Source organism: Neomonachus schauinslandi, chromosome 1 (genome assembly GCF_002201575.2).
Source record: "Neomonachus schauinslandi chromosome 1, ASM220157v2, whole genome shotgun sequence".
Lineage (NCBI taxonomy): Eukaryota > Metazoa > Chordata > Mammalia > Carnivora > Phocidae > Neomonachus > Neomonachus schauinslandi.
The window spans coordinates 121,137,560-121,161,109 of record NC_058403.1 but is presented as its reverse complement, the minus strand read 5'-3'; the positions used below and the strand labels follow the sequence as shown (position 1 = coordinate 121,161,109).

Here is a 23,550-nt window from a genome sequence, read left to right as displayed (position 1 = left end):
GTGTGTGGTCGGGACATAATAAACAGGCACTATAATGATCAGTCCCGGCCACAGGACTCAGCCCCCGTGCATCTCCAGCATCCTGCTACTCCCAACAGCAGTTTTGCATAGAGGGCTTTATAATTTTTCCAAGGTTACACAGCTAGGAAGTGACACACCCAGGATTCAAAACTGGATGTGTCGGACCCATTTCCAAGCTCCTGACCTCTGCTCTGCCTCCGGCTTTCTGCCCCTGGGATGGCCCCCACGAGATGGGCTATAGCATGGGGCATAGCTCTGAAGCTTCCCCCTTTCTCCAGATCCCTGAAGGAGGCGGCACAGATAGTGGATTCTGATCATTTCTCCATCATCAGAAATAAAACACACTTCCTTGTTAAGTCCTGGGATGGCCAAGCGGCAGGAGCAGTAATACTTCAGTCCAGCTGGGGGGCTGGGGTCTCTCTGTTGAGCGGGCTGTGCTGAGAGCTTCTCGGGCTGAAGGAGGTGATTCAGAGAGAGCACCTGCCTCCCCCACCCCCACCCCCGCCCTGAGCGCTTTGGGGCAACCTGGAAAATACAGCTGTGTGTGGCCCCAGGCACCCTTCTGCACAGTTTGGGGGAAGGGGGCATTGGCAAGAGTTCCCATAACATACTGGTAATGATAATGGTAACAAGAACAAGAAGAATAGCAACGCTTTATGTGCCAGGCACTGTTCTAAGCACTTGCCTGTATGAGCTCATCCTGTCCTCAAAACAACCCTGTGAGGTGGATACTGGTGTTAGCAAGTGAGGAAACAGGCACACACGGATTGAGCCATGCGCCTGAGGTCACACACCTAGCAGAGGGGCCAAAGCTTTGATGCAGGACTTTGTATAAAAGTGCTGTCTGTAGGAAAAAGGGAGGTGGGAGGCCAGTAGTGGCTCCTGGGGACGGAGCGGGTCTGTCAGCTCAGCCCATTGCTCCCTCCCTGGTCCTGGCCAGGCTGCTGAGGAGGGAAGGAGACCTGCAGCGACTGTTTTGCATTTGGGGAGAGGGGTGTGAAAAGTTGCCTTCTGCCTTTCCAGCTGAGTGGGCTTAACATCTGGAGTTTGGGAGGGTCCCTGAAAAGTCACCCGGCTCCCCTCCAGCCCTGGTTCACCCCTCCAGAGCCAGGCTGCTGGACCCTCCTTCCTCCATCCTGCTTCAAGGAAAATCCCACACCTCCCCAGCTGCTCATTGTCATGCCCACCTCGTTTTCAGGAAGTTTCCCTTTTATTTTGCTCAAGCCCAGCTCTCTACAAGTCTGGTTATTCTTTTAAAATGGAGATTGGCTTGCCTCTCCCCACCTCAGGCAGGAGCCTGGACTGTTTCTGTCTCACTGTTGGTCAAACAAATAAATTTTTATGTTTTTCATTAATTGTGTTTGACATCGAATATAAATGATAGAATGAAAGCAGTGGTCGTTTTTGAATGTGCCTTTCTGCCCTTCACCTCCCGGGGTCCTGAACACTCCTCGGGTGGGCCGTGTGCCCTCCCACTAAAGACTGCTAGCCTGGGAAGTCTCCAGGCTGAGTAACCCCTGCTACTGCTACTCCTCAGTGTCCTTTTCACCTCCTTTAATCTCACACCTCTTTGTGGCCAAAGCCAGGCCAGGCCACGGCAGTGCAGAGTGAAGATGGGGCCCAGGCCTCAGACCCCTGCCTGCCCCAACCTAGTGGGGAAATGTGACGGGAAAATAACTCCCAGCTCCTAGATTTGAAGGAGGGAGTAGAGGGGCATGCTCCTGAGAAGAGGCGGATGGCCACGGAGCTGAGCTAGGAGCTTTGTGGTCAGACTCGCAGACGGACAAGCCACAGAACTTCTGTGAAATCAGGGTTCATCACTGACAGGCGCTAAACAGTGCCTTCTTGGTGTGGTAGCTGTGAGGAGTCAAATGGCCTAATGGCTGCAAAGCCCCCTGGCTGCCCCCTGCCACCTGGCCAGCACTCCCCAGACGCAAGCATGGTGGCTGAGTGGAAGGAGATCTGGAAGGTAGGAGAGGGCTGGGGAGGAGGGGAGCACTTCAGGAGGCTGTTCCTCAGAGAGGGAATGTTCTCACAGGTGGAGGAAAGGGGAAAAGGCAGAGAACATTCATTGGCAGACTCCGAGGTGCCCTGGTAGGGGCTGGAGCCCCTGACAAATTGGGCGCCATCTCTGTCCTCAAGGACGCCATACTAGGAATCAGGAGCAGAGGCTGCGTGAGGGGCAAGCGGTGCTGAGGGCAGTTCAGGGAGGGCCTGGAATGCTCCGGGCAGCAGGGAGAGCTTCAGGCACCCACGGGGGCTGGCTGAGGGGTGATAGCACCGGAGCGGTGGGAGGATAATGCGGGGTGGGGGGGCAGGCGGAGGGCAGAGCCAAGCCACTGAGTGCACCTGCCATGAGCGGCGGACTCCTTGGCCTTGGCCTTGGATTTGAGGTAAAGGGTTTTTTGAGCTGCTAGGGGAAGGAAGAGGGGAAAGAGTGCCAGGGCAGAAAGGTGGGACGAGGGGTCTGGAGGGGGTTTGGTTGTTGAGGAGTGGCCGAGTCCATATGGTGAAGGGTTGAGCCTGAACAGCCCCGGGGGAGCTGTGAGGAGACAGCTGCATCACAGTGGGGAGAGAATGGGACAGGGGCCTGCCAGGCTCTGGGGAGTCTGAAGGACCCGAGTATCCAGAAGCCACCCATCGCTGGTGGGGTGACTGCCAGAGTGGCTTTTCCGGTGGACATGCAGGCTCCTGTCTAAGGCTGAGAATTCTTGGCTGCAGGCATGACTGCCTCAGCACTAGGAAAATATTAATAGGCCCCCAGGGCTGGGAGTAAGAATTTAAACATAAAGCTGCTGCTTCCTCTGAGCCCCTACCTGCCCCTGAAGGAAGCTGTGACCCAGGGAGCTACGCCCACCGCACCCCTGGATTGAGGTCACTCCCACCCTCCCTGTGGCAGTAGGACATGGGGACATGGTGGGGGGCGGCGCTGGGGTGGGACCCCCAGGAGCTGGGGATGCCAGTGGGGTGCATTGTTCTGAAGGGCTGAGTGGACCCTGAGACATTGGCACCCTCGTTAACCCCTCAGTTTCCAAGAGCCTCAGACCTTCCCAGGCCCTGGACTAGCTGGGGGGTGAGTGGGGCAGTTTTCATTTTTACTCTCTAAGTCTGAGCTTCCCCCTTTACCAAGCTGTTGCCCTGGGCAAAGGCCTTCACATTTCTGCCTCTGTCTCCCCGCTGGTAAAACTGGAAGACTAAATGCCACCGTGCAGGGTCGTGCCTGGGGCCTTTGTGCCCGTGCCGGCCCGCCTGCATCACTTTCCTGTGCCCGCCTGGCCCTGAAACCCTTCCCCGTCTGCTTCCCTCTCCTCTGAGCTACTGCAGGACTTGGAGTTTGTCCCATGCAGGTTATCCAGTCTCCCCTGGCTTTTCTCCCTGGTTAACTGCACTGCGGGCAGCAGAAAGAGTTGGGGGTCCATTGGATTGGGTAGGCCAAGATGTGAATGCTGCCCTCCAGGGCAGAATTGGGGGGTGTTGCTGAGGCCCACACACAGTCAGCATGAGAGCACACCGAGGAAGGAGTGGTGAGGGCTAAATTCTGTTGAGCTGTTACCTGTGGAACCAGCCCATTCACAGGGCATGAGCTCAGGCAGGACTCTGGAGAGACAGGAGGGCTTCCTGCAGGAGGAAGGCTTAGGATGGATTTTGAAGAATGCTGGTGATGATAACAACTTGAGTGTACTGAGCACTCACTATGGGCCACACACAGGCAGGCAAATCAGTGCAGCCTGCCATGACCACCAGGCAGCAAATGATGCTGCTCTCCCTACTTTTATTATTTTTTTAAGATTTTATTTACTTATTTGTCAGAGAGAGAGCACACAAGCAGGGGGAGCGGCAGGCAGAGGGGAAGCAGGCTCACCGCTGAGCAGGGAGCCCAATGCGGGACTCGATCCCAGGACCCTGGGATCATGACCTGAGCCGAAGGCAGACGCTTAACTGACTGAGCCACCCAGGTGTCCTTGTCCCTGCTTTTACAGAAGAGAAAACTGAGGTGCAGAAGATAAGTAACTTGCTTAAGGTCGCAGGCTGAGTCAGTGGCTCAAGCTCCTTGATGAGGGGTTCCAGGGGAGGGGCCAACCCCAAGCTGGGCAGGGAGCAGCCGGTGTGCAGGCACAAGGAGACAGGCTGGGGCTGGGGCAGCAACCAGCACAGTGGAGAGGGGCCCAAACAGAGGGGCTGGAACATGGGTCTCAAAGCTGCCTGGTGCTTCCACCGTGCTAGGCAGTTGCCTGATCCCCCAGCTTCCTCCCTGGTCCTTGGGGCAGCAGCATGCAGCAGCACGAGGCCTGTGCCCTGTTGGGCAGACTAAGTCCCAGTTGGGATGGGGGTGGCGTGTCTGTTCCCAGTGACTAGTATCTGCCCTGGATGCCTCCCCCACAGGGGCAGGGATGTGGCCTTGGAGGTCTCTGTGACTCTGACATCACCTGCCTGGCTCACGGCTGACCTGTTTGCAGCACTCTCGGATCTGCTGCCTCTGGTCTGGCCTGACTCTGCCCCCACTCACCATTTTGCCAGCGATGAGAAAATGCCCAGTACGATGGGCTGGCCACGGGCTCTGGAGCCATGCGGCGTGGTTTCCGATCCTGGCGCTGCCACTCTCGAGCTGGATGACCTTAGAAACGTTATTTTACTTTGTTGTGTCTCAGTTTCTTCAACCGTAAAATGGGGCATAATCAAAGTCATGCCCCAGAGGGCTGTTGTGAGAACTAAGTGAGTTAATGTGGTAAAATCTTCCAACAGCATCAGACCGTTCACTTACGTGAATGAATGAATTGTTCATTGTCTTGAACACTGATCACTCCTGTAACTCTTCCAGCAGTATTTCCACATACCTATTCTGGGACTTAAATGGCTAAGCTCCAGGCCCTGTCAGGAGGTACTCTCAAGCTAGTGGGCAAGACCCAAGTGTCAACAGTCGTGATATGAGGAAGCCCGTGGTCCTCGGGGGTCGTGAGTAAGGCCAAGGGCACTGCATCCCTCGACTGGCTCATGTCCAGCATTGGCCTTTGCCTAGATCTCTGGATCCCTGTCTGACCATTTCTGCCCTGCTGCTAGCAGTCTAGGTGTGGTCCCGGCAGAGGAGTTTGGATCTGATGGGGGTAGAAAAGCAGGGGCTGAGGTATTAACCCAAGACTCAGCTCATAGAGTTCTCCAGAGATAACCAGGCAGGCTCCCCCTAAAGGTCCTGAGACCCTCCCACAGAACAGGATGGCCGGTAAGTGACGTGTTTTCGAGGGAACCCGGAGAGTAGTGGGTGAGATCTGGGGTGCCACACAAGTTTCCTGTATGGATCAGTCACCTGCTTCCAGCTGCCAAGGTGCTGCCTTACAAAGGGTTCTAAGACTGAGCAGGGAAGAGGACAGTGGTCGATTATGATGTCTGCCATGGTTTGGGAATGGGAGGGGCAGCACCCCTGCCACATACTCACCGTCTAAAACCAGTGGTGTTTAAAGTCCTTTATCGCATAAAATAACACCCATGATCGGGTGGATGGTGAAGTCTTAATAATGGAGTGAGCTGAATGCACTGGTGGCTTCCCTGAGGGGTGGAGTGGTGCAGTGACAGAGCTGGGCTTGCATTAGCAGAGATGTGAGACAATGGGTCGGAGCAACGTCTTGGGGAGGGGAGAGTGGAGAGTGAAGCCTTAGGGGATAGCGAGTGGCCTAGACCCCTGGCAGGACGGCACAGCATCTCTGCGCAGCCTGCAAGACAGCTGCCCTGGGGAAGCTGCCCATTTCTGGGAATTGTGCAGAAGGGAAGGGCAGCTCCTGGAATGCAGAGCCATTTCCTCCTCATGGGTTGGGTCTCTCCCCCCAGCGTGTCCTCATCCCCCTGAGCTGGGCACACCCAGACATCATGGAGATGAGATTAGCTTCCCAGAGCTGATTCAGCTCAATGTGATTGAAAATCCATTCACTCTCCCAAGAGCTGCATTAATAGTGAATATGTCCCTTTCTCGTCGAGCCTTATTTACCAGACAACTTGTAGTTCAACTGCTGGGATTGGAGGAATCTTTAAAAATAATTAGTACAGAAGTAGAGAAGCAAAAAGCAGTGAAAACTAAACTTTCAATAAAGTTAGCAGCGTCTTTGGGTGAGGCTCTGGGTTGGCCACTGCCCCAACTCCAAGAATCTTTGGTCCTATAGTCAGGGCCAGGGACGCAACCAACAAGAATGAAGAGTGCCCAGTGGGTTAGCGAAATCACGATGACAATCAAAGAAAAACTCTGTGATGCTGTAAAACTAATCACCCAGAGAATTTAAGGCAGTGTGTTGCGATCGTTCCCAGCGTGACCTTTGGTGTCCAGCCAGTCCACTGCAGATGGCCACTGAATGGTGGGGAGTGTGATTGCTGTGGAGCCTCTCCTGGGCACCAGTTCTTCTGGCCAGGACTGTCTGACACTGCTTTGGAAGTGTGCTGGTTGGGGGGATAGGGTGCATGGAGGGGCCAGGGAGCCTATGAACCCCTTGACAATGTCTGCAGGCAAAGCTATTTCTTTTTTATGGGCCTGCTAATAAAAATGGGCAGTATTGGGGGCTATTCTTTTGGGAAACAAGCTCTGTAGAAGCCCTAGAACCTGGGAATCTGGGAGAATGCAACACATTGGTAAGGGATCATAGCCACTGGGCACTGCTGTTTTGGAGGCTAGAGCTCTGTTTTCCCAGGCATTTATATGTGTTGCTGTATTGGGTCCTCCAACAGCCCTATGCGGTACAGATGCTCTTAGGGCTTTCGATGGGGGCAGGCAAGTGGTCCAGATCACTGGGGTCTACCTGGTTGGAGGGAGACCAGGGGACCAACTACTTTGCCTATCAGTGCAAATACGCCGTACTGGGGCTTTTCAGTTTTTTTCACTGGCGCCTCACACATTCTTGAGCGTCCTATTCTCCTGTTTTATAGATGGGGAAGCAGGCTCCTGGAAGTTAAGAAACTTGTTCCAGGTCACACAGGGAGTCCGTATGAGACACGAATGGAACTCGAGCTGCCTAACTGCAGTCACAGGCTATTAATGACACCCCCCCAGGCCCCCCCCCCGCCGTGAGAACCAAGGGGGGCTTTGCACAGGACTGTCCCCAGGAGGTCTCAGAACCCTCCCAGCATACTTTGAAAATGGCTGGGTGAAGAGGCTATTCTGGGGTCATCTGTCCACCCAGCCCCGCACCTCCTAAGAGCATCACCTCCTGCTTCTTGGCCCAAGGGAGGGCTGGCTGGGTAGAAGGCTGCCCTGGGGCAGTATCCAGCAGTCAGTCAATGAATAGACCCTGAGCCTCCCATGTGTTGGGCCCTGCCTGGCCCTGTAAAAGGCAAGGGCATGAGGAGATGTGGCTCCTGTCCTGGCGGAGCTTCTGAGCTGCTTGGAGGAGACGAAGCTGCCATTCAGGAAACAAAAATTCACACCTCGCAAGACGGTGCTAACCCTGAGAGAGAAAGGGAGCAAAAGACAGCCGCCAAAAAAGTTTATTTCTCTGGTTAAAGACGCCCGAAGTTTCTGTATACGTGTTATTAAAATTGTCCAAGCAGCGACGCTGCCTTTGAGGAAAAAGTTTCCAGCATGTGGGAGGGGCTGGGCTGCCGGTGCACTGGGAGGGGCGCCGGGAGCGGTGGTTGCCATGGGAACCAGCGCTCAGCCGCCCACGCGCCCAGCCGCGGCTGTTCCAAAAGTTGGTTTCTGCGGGGAGGGGGCTGCCTGAACCTCGGAGCCATTTCCCATGGAAACAACGTTCTGAATGTTGGGCGACGTTCTCACACAGGCCTGCCTGCCCTGGAGCTGAGGTGGCAGCGGGACTTCTGATGGGGGAGTCTCTCCAGGGAACAAAGTAAACAAGGCGCGGGAACAAACATTGGAGCACCTTCTCTAAACTGGGCACATTTCATACATTTTAATTTCATGCTTAGAGCAGTCCTGCAAAGTATAATTTTCTAATCAATCCCATCTTACAAATAGGAAACTGAGGCTGTGAACAGTAACTTGCCCAACAGGGTCACCCACCTGGTCTGTGGGAGAGTATCTAGCATCGAAAACTGGTGGGGGAACTTTCAAGAGAGACCCTAGGTCCACCTTATACTACCCTCCCACCTCAAAGGGGCCATCCAAGACCCCCAAAAAGTAAAGAACCGAAATTCTAGAATGATCTCTCAAAAGATCTAGAAAGATCTCTGATCTTCTAGTTGAATAGTCTAGAGAGGAGGTGCGTCTTGTGAATGTAAACAGTTTGCTCCTTAACCACCAACCAACTTTTTATCCCGTGGTGTCTTTCGTCATAGCCTGTGGTGACTGAAAAAAAATCTTTTTCTTTACCACTCGAGTCCAGCCTATTTTGTGGGAGTGTGTGCATTTTGACTGCCCTCCGCACTTACAAAGACATTGTTTAGTCAGGGATTATTTGGGGGGAGGCTGAAAGCCTGGAAAAACATGTCCATCAGGAGAAGAGCCTTTATGAATTGGGGGGAGGGGCCTGGTCTGGACTCATTCTCTTGGCCGTGCAACACCTTCTCTCCTTCCTGGGCCCACGCTTGCTTCCAGAAGGGCTTTTCTGTGTGATTGGTCTGACTTGGTAGAAGGAGGCTGGGAGGGTTGCCTCTTGGCCCTCTCCGTGGTCAGGCCCAATGCTGTGGCTGGTAGGTGGTCTGACAGTGGTTCAGAAATGCCTTCAGCTAGCCTTTTGCTCCCTGCTGATGCTCTGCCAGGCTTTGGCGATACAGAGAGGACGAGATGCCGTCCCTGCCCTTCTGTGCACATTAAATGTAGACGGTTTCAAGGATACTGGTGGCCTCTGCACCAGGAACTGCAGGGCGCAGAGTAGAAGGAGGTGCCTCCCATAGGAGGTGATTCCTGGGCCCGGACCTGACCTGTGAAGAGGTATGTGCTCTCCCAGGGGTCTGCAGGGCACTCGGTGTGACCCCAGGGCACACTGGGCGAACATAAAGCTGGTTGGGAGAGCGAGCAGAGTGTGAGAGGCTGTGGCGTAGCTACCACTGGAGAGGTCAGCATGGTGACCAGTGACAGCCTTGAATATCCGATGAAGGAGCCGGGACTTGGCCCATCAGCGATGGGCAGCACTAAAGCGTTTTTCACCACGGGGGATCCGGTCCAATTTTTGTGCTAACTGTGCATTCTAACCTGCTTCCATTGAGTCTTGGTTGGGAGGGAACCCCGAGTTGGCTGCCTGTGATCTCTCAGGGGCTCAACCCCTGAGTGCGGAGCTCTGTGAAGGGAAGGAGCCCCTCGTCTGTTTCCTGGCAGCTGCCTTGCTTGGCAAGCAGGTCCCCAGGTGATTCTGCTGTGGCTGGTCTGAGTACCAACGCAGAGATTCAGTTCATGTCCTCTATCATACTTACTAGTGGAGATTTCTTATCTTGTTTCATTTTGAGAAGAAAATCAAGAGAAATAATTTTCCTTCTTGATATCTTCCCACCCACTGAGTATTTTTTATTCATGTCGCTGCCAGCAGAAAATGGAAGGGAGCTTTAAAACAGCCTCTCTCACAGGCAAACATGCCCACCCTGGCCCAGTGTCATTGTCCACCCTCGGCCAAGATGGCGGGTAAGGGGGGGCTGACACCTCGATCCCCTGACCTGAGAGGCGAAGGAGAGAGGGAGCTGGCCCTTGCCCTCTTCTCCCCATTTCTGTTTCCTTCCAACTGCCCTGTGGCCCCTTTGGACCACCATCCCTTGTCATGTGGGAGATCTCAGTTTGCCAAAGCCTCAACTTGTCCCCACCTTTACCCTTCTTAGGGAGACAGGGCACCAGATGCTGGGGCTGCAGCCGGCCCCTGGGCCCAATATCCTGCACCAAAGGAGCTTAAAGCCCCACCTGAAGGACACAGAGTCCTACATTTTCAGGTAGCTGGAACATTTATTTGGCGGGAACATTAAAAATTTTTTTTTTATTTGAGGATAGTCGACACACAATGTTACATTAGTTTCAGGTGTACAACATAGTGATTCATCAACTCTATACGTTCTGCTCCGCTCACCACAAATGTAGCTATCTGTCACCATGCATTGCTGTTACAGTACCATTGACTATGCTCCCTATGCTGTGCCTTTTATTCCCATTGGTGGGAATATTTTAATATTGTTAAGCTTTCCCAGTATACATATATAATATTAGCTTGTTATAGCAAGTGTTGGGAAAAATTGAGAAAGTGTCCCCAAATCTGCCAGTCCTCTCTATGCCTAGAACCACATCTAGACATATAGATTCATTCATGGAAGTGCAATCATATGTACTTGTGGTTTTGCAGCCTGTTTGGGGCTTTCTTCATGCATAATATAAACTTTTCTAGGTTAGGGACTATCATCCTTTTTAATGGCTGCATAGTATTGCATTGTGTAGATAACTTTTTCTTTAACTCCCCCCGCAACATTTAAGTGATTTCCATTTTCCCCCTGTTCTTTACATCTTTGTACACTTGTCTGATTATTTCCTAGAATAAATCCTCATATACCAGATAGCTTCGAGAGGTGTATGTCATTTTAAGTTTTGATATATTTATGCGAGTGTATTCTCAGTCCAGTCGGGACAGATTTACATGCTCACCCGCAGTGTATACAAGCACATATACTTCCTCAGGATGCAGGGAAGTCCTAAATGTCAACGTCAAGCTTCAGTAACTGCAGAGCGTTTTTGCAATGACTCTCTCCCGCAGCCCCATGCAGATCAGTGTGGCCACATAACCCACACTTGTGTCGAACACCCTTTTTGTTGCTCTCTAGAACTGAGGACTCTTTCAGAGCTGCCAATAACTGTAAAAAAAAATCCAGCCCTTTCATCTGTTAGGTAAGGAAGGTATGGCTCGGCGTGGCCTTCCCAAGCAGCAGCGAGGAATGCAGGACACCCAGTCCGCACCCTTGAGTGTCCCCGTCACACCTGCGCCATGCCTTTCTGCCTCCCAGCTTGTGCAGAGATTCTTTTCTAGTACCGTGAGGCAGGATCAAGCTTGCACCCTCTTGGCACCGGGTCAGTGCTCCTGCTACCCGGGAGTGTCGCCATAGCAGGAGGGGGGCATTGTTCTCCCTGGCACCCTGGCGGGGTCCACAGTTAGCAGCCCAGAACCCTGGGCTGAGCGCTCCGTCCGTGCTCCCTGCCTCCCTCTCCTCCTTGTCACTTTATGACGCTGCTTCCAAAGATCACTCTTCGCTTCTCTGCTGTCACCTCTTCACAATCAGTCCTTATCTGTTAAGGCTCATTATTCTTCAGAATCCTCGCCCCACGTTTCGGGCTCCTGCCTAGTCCCCTTAGCTCATTAGCACTATTGACATCCTAGGATGGATAATTCTGTGTTGTGGGGGATGCCCTGTGCATTGTAGGATGTGTAGCCACAGCCTTGGCCTCTGCTGACTGCATGCCAGTAACACCCACTTGGTTTTAACAACCAAAATTATCTCTGGATATTGCAGATGTCCCTGGGGGGCAGGATTGCCCCTGGTTGAGAACCACTGCCTTAGCTGGACTCAACATCATTAAAACAAAACTTAGCCCTGCTCCTCCTCTTCCTCCCGCCCAGCTAACACAGGGGGTGACCAGATGCCAAGAGATTCCAGCACAACTTTCTGCATGACAAAGGGCAAGGAGACTGAGGGAAAGGAGCCACAATCACTAAATTCAGGGGGCGGGGGGCGGGGTGCACGGAGATCCTGAACTCTGGCGCACCAGGCTGTTATGGCCAACATTCCCTTAGCTCAGGCAACCTCAAATCGTTCTGGGCACAGCAGGCCCGTGGCCAGAGCTGATGTAAAAGGTGCCATCCCTGCTCGGACTAGCACCCACATGTTTACCTGTATGGGAATAGGGCAGACTTTAGTGCTAGAAATGCTTCTTTGACCTGGCTTTTGGCTGTACTTGTTAAAGACCTCATGGTGTCTAGTAGTACTGTGTCCCCAAGACCAGGTGTGGCACATAGTTGGTATTCAATGAATGACTGAATCAATATATAATTGGGAGTATTTATTACTCTATAAGGTCAGAAAGGAAAAAGCCCCCGGCCTCATTACACATGTCTTGCCTCCCCAGGTCTGACCTACCGTAAACATGGCAACCAGTGCCGTCCCCAGTGACAACCTCCCCACGTACAAGCTGGTGGTGGTGGGAGATGGGGGTGTGGGCAAGAGTGCCCTCACCATCCAGTTTTTCCAGAAGATTTTTGTGCCTGACTACGACCCCACCATCGAAGACTCCTACCTGAAACACACAGAGATTGACAATCAATGGGCCATCCTGGACGGTGAGACCCAGATGGCAGCCCTACAGTGGGGTGGGGGGGCATGGGGGGGAAGTAGTGGGTGGGGAGGGTGTTCTGGGAAGAGGGGAGGGGGGTGGGGGGGAGACGGAGGGTCAAAGGAAGTTGATGAGCTTCACTGCGGCCGGATGGCTTCTTTCATGTTGTCATTGTGACATGGCTGGTATAAGGCCGTGAATGTTTTCCAGGGTGAATTCTGAACAGCTTTGTGGAAACCAAAATGTGTATTCAACAAAGAGGCAAGGCTAGAATCATGCCAACTCAGTGATGTCATGTTTGTTACTGCTTGCTGATCAGAAGCGCTGATTAACATTTACAGATGTCTCTGGCTAATAAAAAAGAAGGGGGGGGATAAATTATTTTTTAGTGAGCATAGTTTATTTTCACTTGGAGGGAAAATCTTGCATTTGACTTTGTTTCAAGTTTAGTCTAAATTGGTCTAGATGAGCAGTTCTCAAATTGTGGTAATCAGGCCAGCAGCCTAAACATTACCAGGATGCTTATCAGAAATGAAAACCCTCAGGCTCTACTGATTCCGAGATTCTGAGGGTGGAGCCCAGCAGCCTGTGTTTTAACAAGCCTTCCAGGTGAAGCTAAAGTAGAGAACCACAGCTCCAGATTCTTACTGGTTAGGACTTTATACTGTCTCTTAAACAAAGAGCCATTAGGGGTAGACTGTCATTGTAGGAGGGGAGCTTGGAAAGCCACTGGGATAGAAGTCCTCTGTCAGCTATGTCATTTGCAAGTGTTTTCTTCCAGTTTGTGGCATGTTTTTCATTCTCTTAACTGTGTCTTTCAAAGACTAGAGTTTGTAATTTTGAGGAAGTCCCGTTTATCAGTTTGTTCTTTTATGGATTGTGCTTTTGGTGTCATGGCTAAAATATTTGCCTAACCCAAGGTCGCAGAAGTTTTCTCCTAGCAGTTTAATGGCTTTAGGTTCTGTATTTAGGTTTATGATCCACCCTGAGTTAACTTTTGTATATGGTGTGAGGTATGGAACAAAGTTTAGTTTAGTTTTATTTTGTTTGTTTGTTTGTTTGTTTGTTTAAAGATTTTATTTATTTATTTGACAGAGAGAGACACAGCGAGAGAGGGAATACAAGCAGGGGGAATAGGAGAGGGAGAAGCAGGCTTCCCGCGGAGCAGGGAGCCTGATGCGGGGCTCGATCCCAGGACCCTGGGATCATGACCTGAGCCAAAGGCAGACGCTTAACGACTGAGCCACCCAGGCGCCCCTTATTTTGTTTGTTTGTATATGGAGATGCAACTATTCCAGCACTATTTGTTGAAAAGGTTGTCCTTTCTCCACTGAATTGCCTTTCTACCTTTGATGAAAATTAGTTGCCCATATATTCTGTTTGATCTGTCTCTCTTAGCATCAATACCACACTGTCTTGATAACTGTAGCCTTATAATAAGTCCTAAAATCATGTCCCATTAAATCCCCAATTTTGTTCTTTTTCAACGTTGCTTTGGCCCGTCTAGGTCCTTTGCATTTCCGTGTGAATTTTCGAATCAGTTAAATTCAAAAATTTTAGATTTTGACTGAGATTGTGTTAAATCTGTAGCTCTATAGATTTGAGAAGAATTGACATCCTAACAATGTTGAGCCTTCCAACCCATGAACACTGTATTTCTCCATATTTTTAGGTCTTCTCTTAATTCTCTCATCAATTGTTTTTGCAGATTTTCTTACATAGGTCTTTTACATATTTTGTCAGATTTATATCTACAATCTGTATTATAAATGATACTGGTTTTTCATTTCAGTTGTCAATTTTTGTTGCTAATATGTAGAAATACAGGAGCATTTTGTATATTAACTGTAACCTGCAACCTTACTAAACTCACTTATTCTAGTGGCTTTTTTGTAGATTCCTTTGGATTTTCTGCAGAGATGGTCACGTCTATGAGTAAAGATAGTTTTACTTCTTCCTTTCTGATCTGGGTGGCTTCTGTTTCTTTTTCTTGCCTTATTTTGCTGACTAAAGACATACTTGTCTTGTTCTTGATCTTAAGAAGAAAGCTTTCTTTCAGTCTTTCAGCACTAAGTATGATGTTAGCTGTAGGTTTTTTATACATTCCCTTTATCAGGTTGGGGAAGTTCCTTTCTATTTCTAGTTTGCTGAGAATTTTTATGAGGTGCGGATGTTGGCTTTTGTCAAATGCTTCTTCTGTGTCTACTAAGATACTCAGATGGTATTTCTTTTTTAGTATGTCAATATGGCAAATCACGTTAATTTTTCTAATGTTAAACCAACATTGTATCCCTGGGATAAATCCCACCTGGCCATGATGTATTATCCTTTTATATATTGTTGGCTTTGATTTGCTAAAATTTTGTTTAGAATTTTTGAGTTGATGTTCTTGAGAGCTATATTGGTCTGTAGTTTTCTTGTCATGTCTGAGTAATGTTGGCTTTACAGAATGAATTGAGACGTATGCTCTCTTCTTCAGTTTTCTGGAAGAGTTTGAACAAAAATGGTATTATTTCTTCCTTAAATGTTTAGTAGAATTCACCTATGAGGACATCTGAGGCTGGAGTCTCCTTTGTCAGAAAATTTTTAACTTCAAATTCAATTCCTTTAATAAATGTAGGGCTATTCAGGTTATCTGTTTCTTCTTCAGTGAGTTTTGGTAGTTTGTGTCTTTCAAAAAGTTGTTCAGTTCATCAAAGTTACCAAATTTATTGACATAAAGATGTTCGTGATATTCTCTTATTATTTTCTTAATATCAGTAGAGTTCGTAGTGATGTTGCCTCTCTCATTCCTGATATTGTTAATTTGTATCTTCCCCCTTTTCCCTAATCAGGCAGGTTAGAGATGGAGCAATACCATTGATTTTCAAAAGAGAACCAGCTCTTGAGTCCTTTGACTTTTCCCATTTGGCTCCATTGATTTGCCACTCCTACCTGCATTATTTCCTTTTGTCTGCCTACTTTGGATTTAATTTGTTCTTCTCTAACTTTTTAAAATGGAAGCTGAAGCCATTGACTGGAACATTTATTCTTTTCCAAGATATTCGTTTGGTGCCACAAATTCCCCCAACTACTTCTTTAGCAGCATCCCACCTATTCTAATACATTGTATCTTCATTTCCATTCAGTTCAAAATACTTTCTAATTTCCCTTTTGAGATCATCTTTGACCCATAGGTTATTTAGAAACATTTAGTTTTCAAGTATATTTAGGAATTTTCCAGAGATCCCTCTGTCATTGGTTTCTATTTTATTTTCATTGTGTCAGAGAACATACAGTATATTATTTAAATTATTTAACTCATTGAGGCTTGTTTTATGACCCAGGACTTGGTCTCTCTGGCTAAATAGTCCATATGCACACAAAAAGAATGGGTATTCTGCCATTGTTGGGTGTGTTCTGTGGATGTCTGTTATTTTGTCTGATTTGTGGTGGTTTGAGGCGAGAAGATAAATCTGGTCCCTGTTACTCCATCTTGGTCAGAACCAGTACCAAATCATCACTTAAAAAAAAAAAAAAGCGACAACTTTGTATATATACTGAATTGTGTACTTTAAAAGGGTGAATATTATGGTATTTTAATTGTATCTTAATTTTTAAAAGCACCATCCTTCAGGGGTTTGTCTGCAGCCCTGAAACTTTGAATAGTTCACCAGGAACCAAGCATATTCCCACCTCAGGGGCTTTGCATTTGGTATTATCTCTGCCTAGAATGTGCTTCCTTCAGAAATGTATTCTCACTTTGGGTACCTCTCCACTCAAATGTTAACGTTATCAAAGAGGTCTTCCCTGACCAAACCATCTCTACTAGTACCCCCCCCCATCATTCTGTCCCCCTGAACAACTCTTTTTCTTTATTCTACCTTTTACTGTTGAACATATATTTATATTTGTTCAATGTGTTTATTTGTTTGAGTTTTCGTTGCTCCCCAATAAAATACAAATTTTTGAGAGTAGGGACTTTATTTACTGCTCTATTCTCAGTGTCTAGAATACTGGTCCTCAGTAAATGTGTGTGAAATGAATGAATGAATGAGTCCTGAAGAATATATGTGCAGTCACAGGTTTGATCTGTCAGTTGTATTACATAATAAATATATATAACCATTAAAATTTAAAACTTACATTTATGCACTTTCTAAATTCATCTCATGCATTACCCATTCATATATATTCCACACTTTGAGATATACTGAGTCAAAGAAATATAAACAGTTTCCTTACTATGGGACTTAAAAGAATCGTCCATATACAAACATAATATTGGAGATATACTGGTAGGATATATTGTCCTTAGGGTTTCCCAAAAGACCACATTTTGCACATCATTCTGGGCTATTTCCACAGAAAACATTCTGGAAAATGTTGCATAATGCATATAGGAGAGAGTAACACCATGCCTGGTACACAGTTGAGCTCAATAAATATTATTTCTCTATATAGCCAAATTGACTTCTTTAACTTTTTCTTAAAGTAACTTTGGGTATTAGATTAGTTTCTGAGGGGGAAAAAAGTTTTCAAGGGTGATTTTTAGGAAGATTTTGTGATTTTATTTTTGTTTCTTAAATATTTTTTTTAATTTATTTAAGAGAGAGAGAATGAGAGAGCACAAGCAGGGGAAGCAGCAGGGAGCCCGACTCAGGGCTCCGTCCCAGGACCCTGGGATCATGATCTGAACCAAAGGCAGACGCTTAACCGACTGAACGCCCCAGGTGCCCCTGTGATAACATTTATAGCAGCTGCAACAGCAGGGAAAAGGGAAGCATGGCCAAAGCATTACTTTATAAGCATGAACTTGTAAAGCTTTTGTTCCAAAGCATCTGGGCTCCCCTTGGGTGCTATACCTCTAAACCTGCCACTGAATCCAGCCTAACTTAGGGCACTGCCCACCCAGCGCCTGCCTCAGGCAGATACCGGATTCCCAGATTAGTACATTTCCCCACTCATTTAGGTCTTGTATTAAGAAAGGGAAGGCTTAAAACATTACAGCTAAATATTAATTAATCTGGCATCTAAAAGGATGCCCCATATTTTGGGAACTTTAATCAAAGGCTGGTTGTATTTAGACATGAATGTAACTCTGACGCCTTTTGGGGCTGGACTCTTCTGGGGTGGTTTGCAGGCCTGGAATAGACAGGACTTTCCCAGGGGCATCTAGAGCCCGGACATCCTGCTTTCCTGGAGGCCATACCATCCTGGGGGAAGGGCTAAGCCTGGGATGCCTTCCAAGTGCTCTGAACTCTGGAGTTGCTCTTCTTCCATATTCAGAAAGAGCAAAAACATGGCAGCCTGAGCATGATGATGAGGAAGAGGAGGAGGATAATTATGAGGGCAGTAATAATATTTATTGAGCAATTACTCTGCGGAAACCCTACACTAAGCACTTTGTATGTGCTCTCTTTTAATCCTTACAGTGCTGTTTTGCTAGCTACTGTTGTTATCATCATAAAAATAGAGCACAGAGAGATTCACATAGCTAGCAATGGCTTGAACTCCCCCTTTGTGTCCTGGATTCTCTGTTAGTCTCGTTGGGTGGGAAAATCCTCTCCCACCTCACACACTGATCCCTGTGTCTCTGGGAATGGACGTTGAAATCCTGGGGAGAGGGGAGTGTGGCCTGGATTATCAGGATCAACACACACCCTCACCTGCCCTTTTACAACTTGCCCAAGGCCCCTCAGAGGGCCGGGTGCTCTTCCTTAGCTTGCTCAAAAAGCCTTCTCTGTGGTTGCCACGCTGAGGATTCTCACAAGCTTCCAGCTTACCTCCAGACTTGTTTCTTGCTTTCTTTGAAGGGACCTCATTGCCCTGGTTCTCCCAGAATCTAAAATACAGGAGGCAGCTGACCTCAAGGGCCAGCAGCCGGGCTCCCCAGTGTCTGGGACCCCCAGGCTTTGGAGCAAGCCTACTCTGAGTTCTCCTCCACCCCCCGGGGCTTTGGGACCGCCGTCTCACCTGTCATTGTTGCAGGTGCATTTCTGGAACTATCTCCTCAGTGTCTGGTGCCCACCTCTCTGTTGTGGGCTTGCATCAGCTTCCCCATCTCCCGGCTCTCCAGCCCTCTCTCGTTTGGTCTCTGACTCTGGACTGCACCTCACACTGACTTTCAGCTATGGGACTCACCCCACCCCAGTGCTCAGGTTTCATACCATCAGGAAGAACCAAGCCTTAGGCAGAGTCTTGAAGTTTTGTATTTATTCTTGTGGGGTTTTTTTTATTGTGGTAAAATACACCTAAAACTTACCAGTGTAACCATTTTTTTTAAAAAAGATTTTATTTATTTATTTGACAGAGAGAGACACAGCGAGAGAGGGAACACAAGCAGGGGGAGTGGGAGAGGGAGAAGCAGGCTCCCCGCAGAGCAGGGAGCCCGATGCGGGACTCGATCCCAGGACCCTGGGATCATGACCTGAGCTGAAGGCAGTCGCTTAACCAACTGAGCCACCCAGGCGCCCTGGTGTAACCATTTTTAAGCATACAGCTCTGCGGCATTAAGTCCGTCCGCCCTGTTCTGCAGCCACCACCACCATCAGTCCACAGACTTACTCGTCTCCAACCGGCACTCTGAGCTCACTCACTGTGATAACTGCTGCTGCCCTCCCCCAGCCCCGGCAACCACCGCACCACGTTCTGTCCCTCTGAAGCTGACCGCTCTAAGTACCTCACATATGTGGGCGCGCATGGGACTCGTCCTCCTGTGGCTGGCTTCTTTCACTTAGCGCAGCGTCTTCAAGGTTCATCCGTTTTATAACGTGGGTCAGCATTTCTTCTTTTTAAAGACTGAATACTACTCCATTGTATGTATATATACCACATTCATCCAGCAGCGGACACAGGGGCTGTTTCCACTTTCTGGCTATTGTGAATAATGCTGCTGTGCACACGAGTGTACAAAGATCTATTCTAATCCATGCTTTCAGGTGTTGTGTCTTGGAGTTCTCGTGTGCCTATTTTTTCTGTTAGGCTAGGGCTGGAAGGCTCCTGAGCTCTATGGTACCACCCCCCTCACCTTACACCTGAGGAAACTGGTGCAGGTGGAGAAGGGGCTCGCCAGAGGTCAGACCTAGCTAGAGGCAGAGCCAGGCCTGGGGCCTCTTGGCTCCGCCGGGCACATTCCCCATCCTGTCCTGCTTGCCTCCTCTTTGACCCAGACCTTGGTCCTGCAGGGTAGGATGTTGACCACATCCTCTGCCCACTTACAGTAGGGGCAGGTGTTTCTGGGCCTTCCCTCCTCTACGGTTCCCAGTCCTGCCCTCTGCCCAGCCTTGCATCTTCCTTCCAACAACAGAGAACAGCAGTGGGCCCGGAATCTCCTGACACCTCTTCCCACTAGGGGCTCTTGGGCCCAGTTCTGCAGCCTCTCTGTCCCCCGCTCTCCCAGCTAGGTCTTTGCAAAGAGTGAAAACTCCACCTCTTCTCCTGCACCCTCAGAAGCTGGGAGGTTTCCACCCTGGCTTCTGCCCAAACCTCAGACACAAGTGCTGTTGTCTTCTTGGAGTGGCCTGGACCTGGCTTTTCCCTGAACACTTGAATCCACATTCTTTCTGGGGAGGGGGAGGGAAGGAGGACATTGGAAGGGCAGCAAGAGCAAAAGGAACGTTTATTAAGTGTATTTTTCCGGCCTAGAGGCTTTACTTGAGGGGCCAGCTTCCGAGTAAGCACTTCCCCATGGCTCCCCCAACTAAGAATGGGGTACAGGCAGAGCGGGCCTATCTTTCCACCTGTCCAGCCATCCTCCCGTTTTCCTGCTGGCAATGATGTGGGAGGAATTACCCTTTTTTCCTTTATGAGAGAACATGGCCACTGGCCTCAGATTATGAAATCCAGCCCTGCAGGCCTCCGCCTGATCCTTTATCCTGGTTCCATCAGCCATCACTGCTTGCATGCTTCCAGTAACGTGCAACTCACTGACCTCCGAGCTGCCTAGGGCAGTGCTTCCTGGTACACTGAAGCCAGATCGACCTCCCAAACCCTCTCTCACTGTGGCTCCTTCCCCGTCATGGCAGTGGGAGCAGTTCCTCCTGACCAGACTTTTCTGGAAGGCCAGAGCCTGTGCTCGGGGCTTTACAGGGATTGTTTTATTTCCCCCTTGTAACAGTTCTGCCACATGGAGATTAGCGTCTCCAGCTTCCAGGGGAGCAGAGCCGGGCCTCCACCGGTGTGTACCAGCACTGCCCTATGAGTTGATCAGATGGTGAGCTACGTCTGTGCCATTGGAAGGTCACTGCCGCCGCTGTCCTCTGTCCCCGAGGGCCCTTCCCTCCTGCCCCAGCGCCTGTCCCGCGGCCCTCTGATCAGTCAGGGCCCTGCAGGGAAGGACCAAGATTCAGCGAGGGGTAAAGCATGGCCAAGGTCACACAGCTGATTAGAACCCCTTTCCTCTGACCCTGAAGCGAAGGATCTTACTCTTGCCCTGTGCCAGCTAAACCCCACCTGCCAGCCTGGCTGCTGAGGGGCCCCCATCAGCCAGTGACCTAGAGTCAGCTCAGCAAGGCTGCGTGATGATGGCGTGTGTGCAACGCGCACACCCCCCCCAACCCCCGTCAAACAGCACAGCACAGCCAGGAGTCAGTCTGGGGGTTTGCACCCCAAGCCCCAGGTGGGGTTCCTCTCACATTGCTGACAGGTCCTATACTCCTGCAGTTACTTTCGGGTTTTGCCCTGACTTCAGAACTTTATGCCGATTGCTCTTGGTCCTGTGACCTATTTGGGCTGAGTGCACCAGCCAGGTTAATAAGTTTGAGATCTTACCTATCCACCCGTGCGTAGCATGATGCCACCTGCCCCCAGGCCCCAGTGCGGCCCCTGCCAGCCTGCTGTCACCCTGCCCTAGGTGTGAGTTCTTCTTTCCCTCCGGCACGGCCAGCCTCTGCGCCAAGCCCATGTGCCCTCACTGGTGGGGCTTGTGCCTCAGATGGGATATACCCTCAGTGTTGTTGCAAAGCGTAAATGAAGCAACATAAATGATGAGCTCCTTGAGGGAGAGACTGTGTCCTTTGCCCACCATCGTATCTCCAATGCCAGCCTGGCGCTGGCACCCATTTACTGGGGGAGGGAGGGAATAAGGTACCTTGTGAGGGGCTTGGCACATAGCAGACCTCAGGAGATGCCTATCATTGCTGTGACTGTTCTCATATGATTTATAGTCCTAGTTATGTTGGGGGCTTGGTGCTTTCAAGAACAGGCTTTATCCCACGTGCAGATGAGAGACCACCAATCCATCCGCCTGCTTCTGGGGAGCTCCAAGAGTGAGGCTTGAGCCCCTGACTTGGAGCTACCACCTCTCCTCTCCAGCGATGTGTGGATTGGCCCCTGAGTTTTGTGTACATGGACGAGTTCACTAATTCACTCAACAAATATTTCTGGGTACCTGCCATGTGCCTGGCTCTCTTTTGGGCTCTGAGGATGCAGCATTTGACAAAGTCAAGTCCCTGCTCTCATGAAGCTTATGTTAGAATGGGAGGGACAGAGCATAAGCAAATATGTAATGTGTCAAGTGGTGATAAATGCTATGAAGGAGAATAAGGCAAGGTAAAGGAAATAGACAGTGAGGAAGGGGTTGCTATCTTACGTAGGCTGGTCAAGAGAAATGAAAACATATCCCACAAAAACTTGTGCAAGAATGTCCAAAGCACCTGATAAGGTGATGTTGGAGCAGAGATGTGAAGGATAAAGCTGTACTTATACCTGAAGGAAGAGAATCTCAGACAGCGAGAGCATCAGGTGCAAAGGCCCTGAGGCAGGGGTGTGCTTGGCCTTTTGGGGGAATAGGTAGGAGTCCAGGGCGCAGAGCAAATGAGGGAGCACTAATAGGAGAGGTCAGAGAGAGAGCTGGGAGGCACTGATCTCATAGGTCAATGTAGAAAAATAAGAAGCCATTGGAGGGTTTTGAGTAGAGGAGGGACATAGTCTGACTGACGTTTTAAAAGGAGTGGGGAATAGACCATAGAGGAACCAGGGTAGAATCAGGGAGACCAGTTAAGAAGCCAGGCAGACTAGGGCACCGCTGAAGGAGATAGCTAGAAGGAGTTAGCTTCTCGATGTGTTTTGAAGGAGGAAATAACAGGATTTGTGGATCGAGTATATGGCATGAGGTGCGGGTAGAAAGGGAAGAGTCTTTGGCCTGCACAACTGGTAGAATAGTTATGTTTATCAACATTAGGAAGACTGGTGAAAAGCAACTTTGGTGGGAGAATCAAGAGTTTAATTTTAGACACGTTAAATCTGAGATGCCTTTCTCACATACAAATAGAAGTCAAGCAGGCAGCTGGATGTTGGAGTCTGGAGTAAGGGTAAGGGGAGATGTATAGGCTGGGGATGGACATTTTGGAGTGGACATGTAAGCCATGAGATGAGAGATGGCCAACGAAGCGAACGTGGGTTAGAGAAGGGGTCCTGAGACTGAGTGTGGGGACCCACCATCGTTTAGAGGGTAGGGAGATGAGGGGACAGAGCAGGACCAGTCACTTCAGTAGGAGAAGAACCGAGAGAGAGTGATGTCCCAAGGCCAAGTGGAGAAGGCTTTCCAGCCAGGAGGGAACCATCAACCACTTCCGGTGTCAGTAGGTGGCCCAGAGGGTTGAGGACTGAAACGTGCCCATTGGATTTAGTGATGTGGAGGTCGTTGGTGACTTGACAAGACCAGTCTTGATAGAATGACCAGCAATGAGAGTCTGATTATAGGGGTTCAAGAGAGAGTGGAGGGGAGGAAGAACAGGCAGTGAGAACAGACAAGTCAAGGGGTGTGCCTGTAAAGAGGAACAGAGAAAGGACAGAAGCTGGAAGGAGATGTGAGCTCAAGGGGCGGGGTTTCTACTCTTAATTTTTTTGGCTTTATTTTTTTTTAGGCGAGAGAAATTATAGTATGTTTTCATACTGGTGGAAATGAACCAAAAGAGAAATGGGTGATGCCAGAAAGAGAAGGGGCCCCAATAGTAGCAGTGTCCTTGTCTGGGTGACAGAGGATGGGACCCAGTGCCCGCTGGAGGGCATGGTCTTGGACAGGAGCAGGGCCAGGTCATCCCCCACAGCAAGAAGACAGTGGCGTGTGTTGCAGAGGAAAGGGGGGGGTCCTCCTACAAGTGTTTTTAATTGAGATGTAACTCACCTGTAAAGTATACAATCGAGTGTTTTTTAGTGCATACACACAGTTGTGCACCCACAACTGCCGATTGATTCACAAACCAACAATCACTTGGGTCACCACGGATTCCTCAACATTTCCATCACCTCTCCCTGGAAAGCTCACCCATTAAAGCAGTCATTCCCCATTCTCCCCTCCCCCTGCCCTAGCCCCTGAAACCTCT

At 49.6% G+C, this 23,550-nt stretch overlaps 1 protein-coding gene across 1 annotated transcript in view; it reads left to right on the top strand.

Annotated features, from left to right (window-relative positions):
* Positions 1 to 23,550, top strand: part of MRAS (muscle RAS oncogene homolog) — a 50,130-nt gene that overhangs the window by 10,422 nt on the left and 16,158 nt on the right. The window contains exon 2 of the mRNA XM_044915438.1: positions 12,041 to 12,251. Coding sequence (XP_044771373.1) covers positions 12,059 to 12,251 — 193 coding nt within the window. The 5' untranslated portion in view covers positions 12,041 to 12,058. The remainder of the gene's footprint in view (positions 1 to 12,040; positions 12,252 to 23,550) is intronic.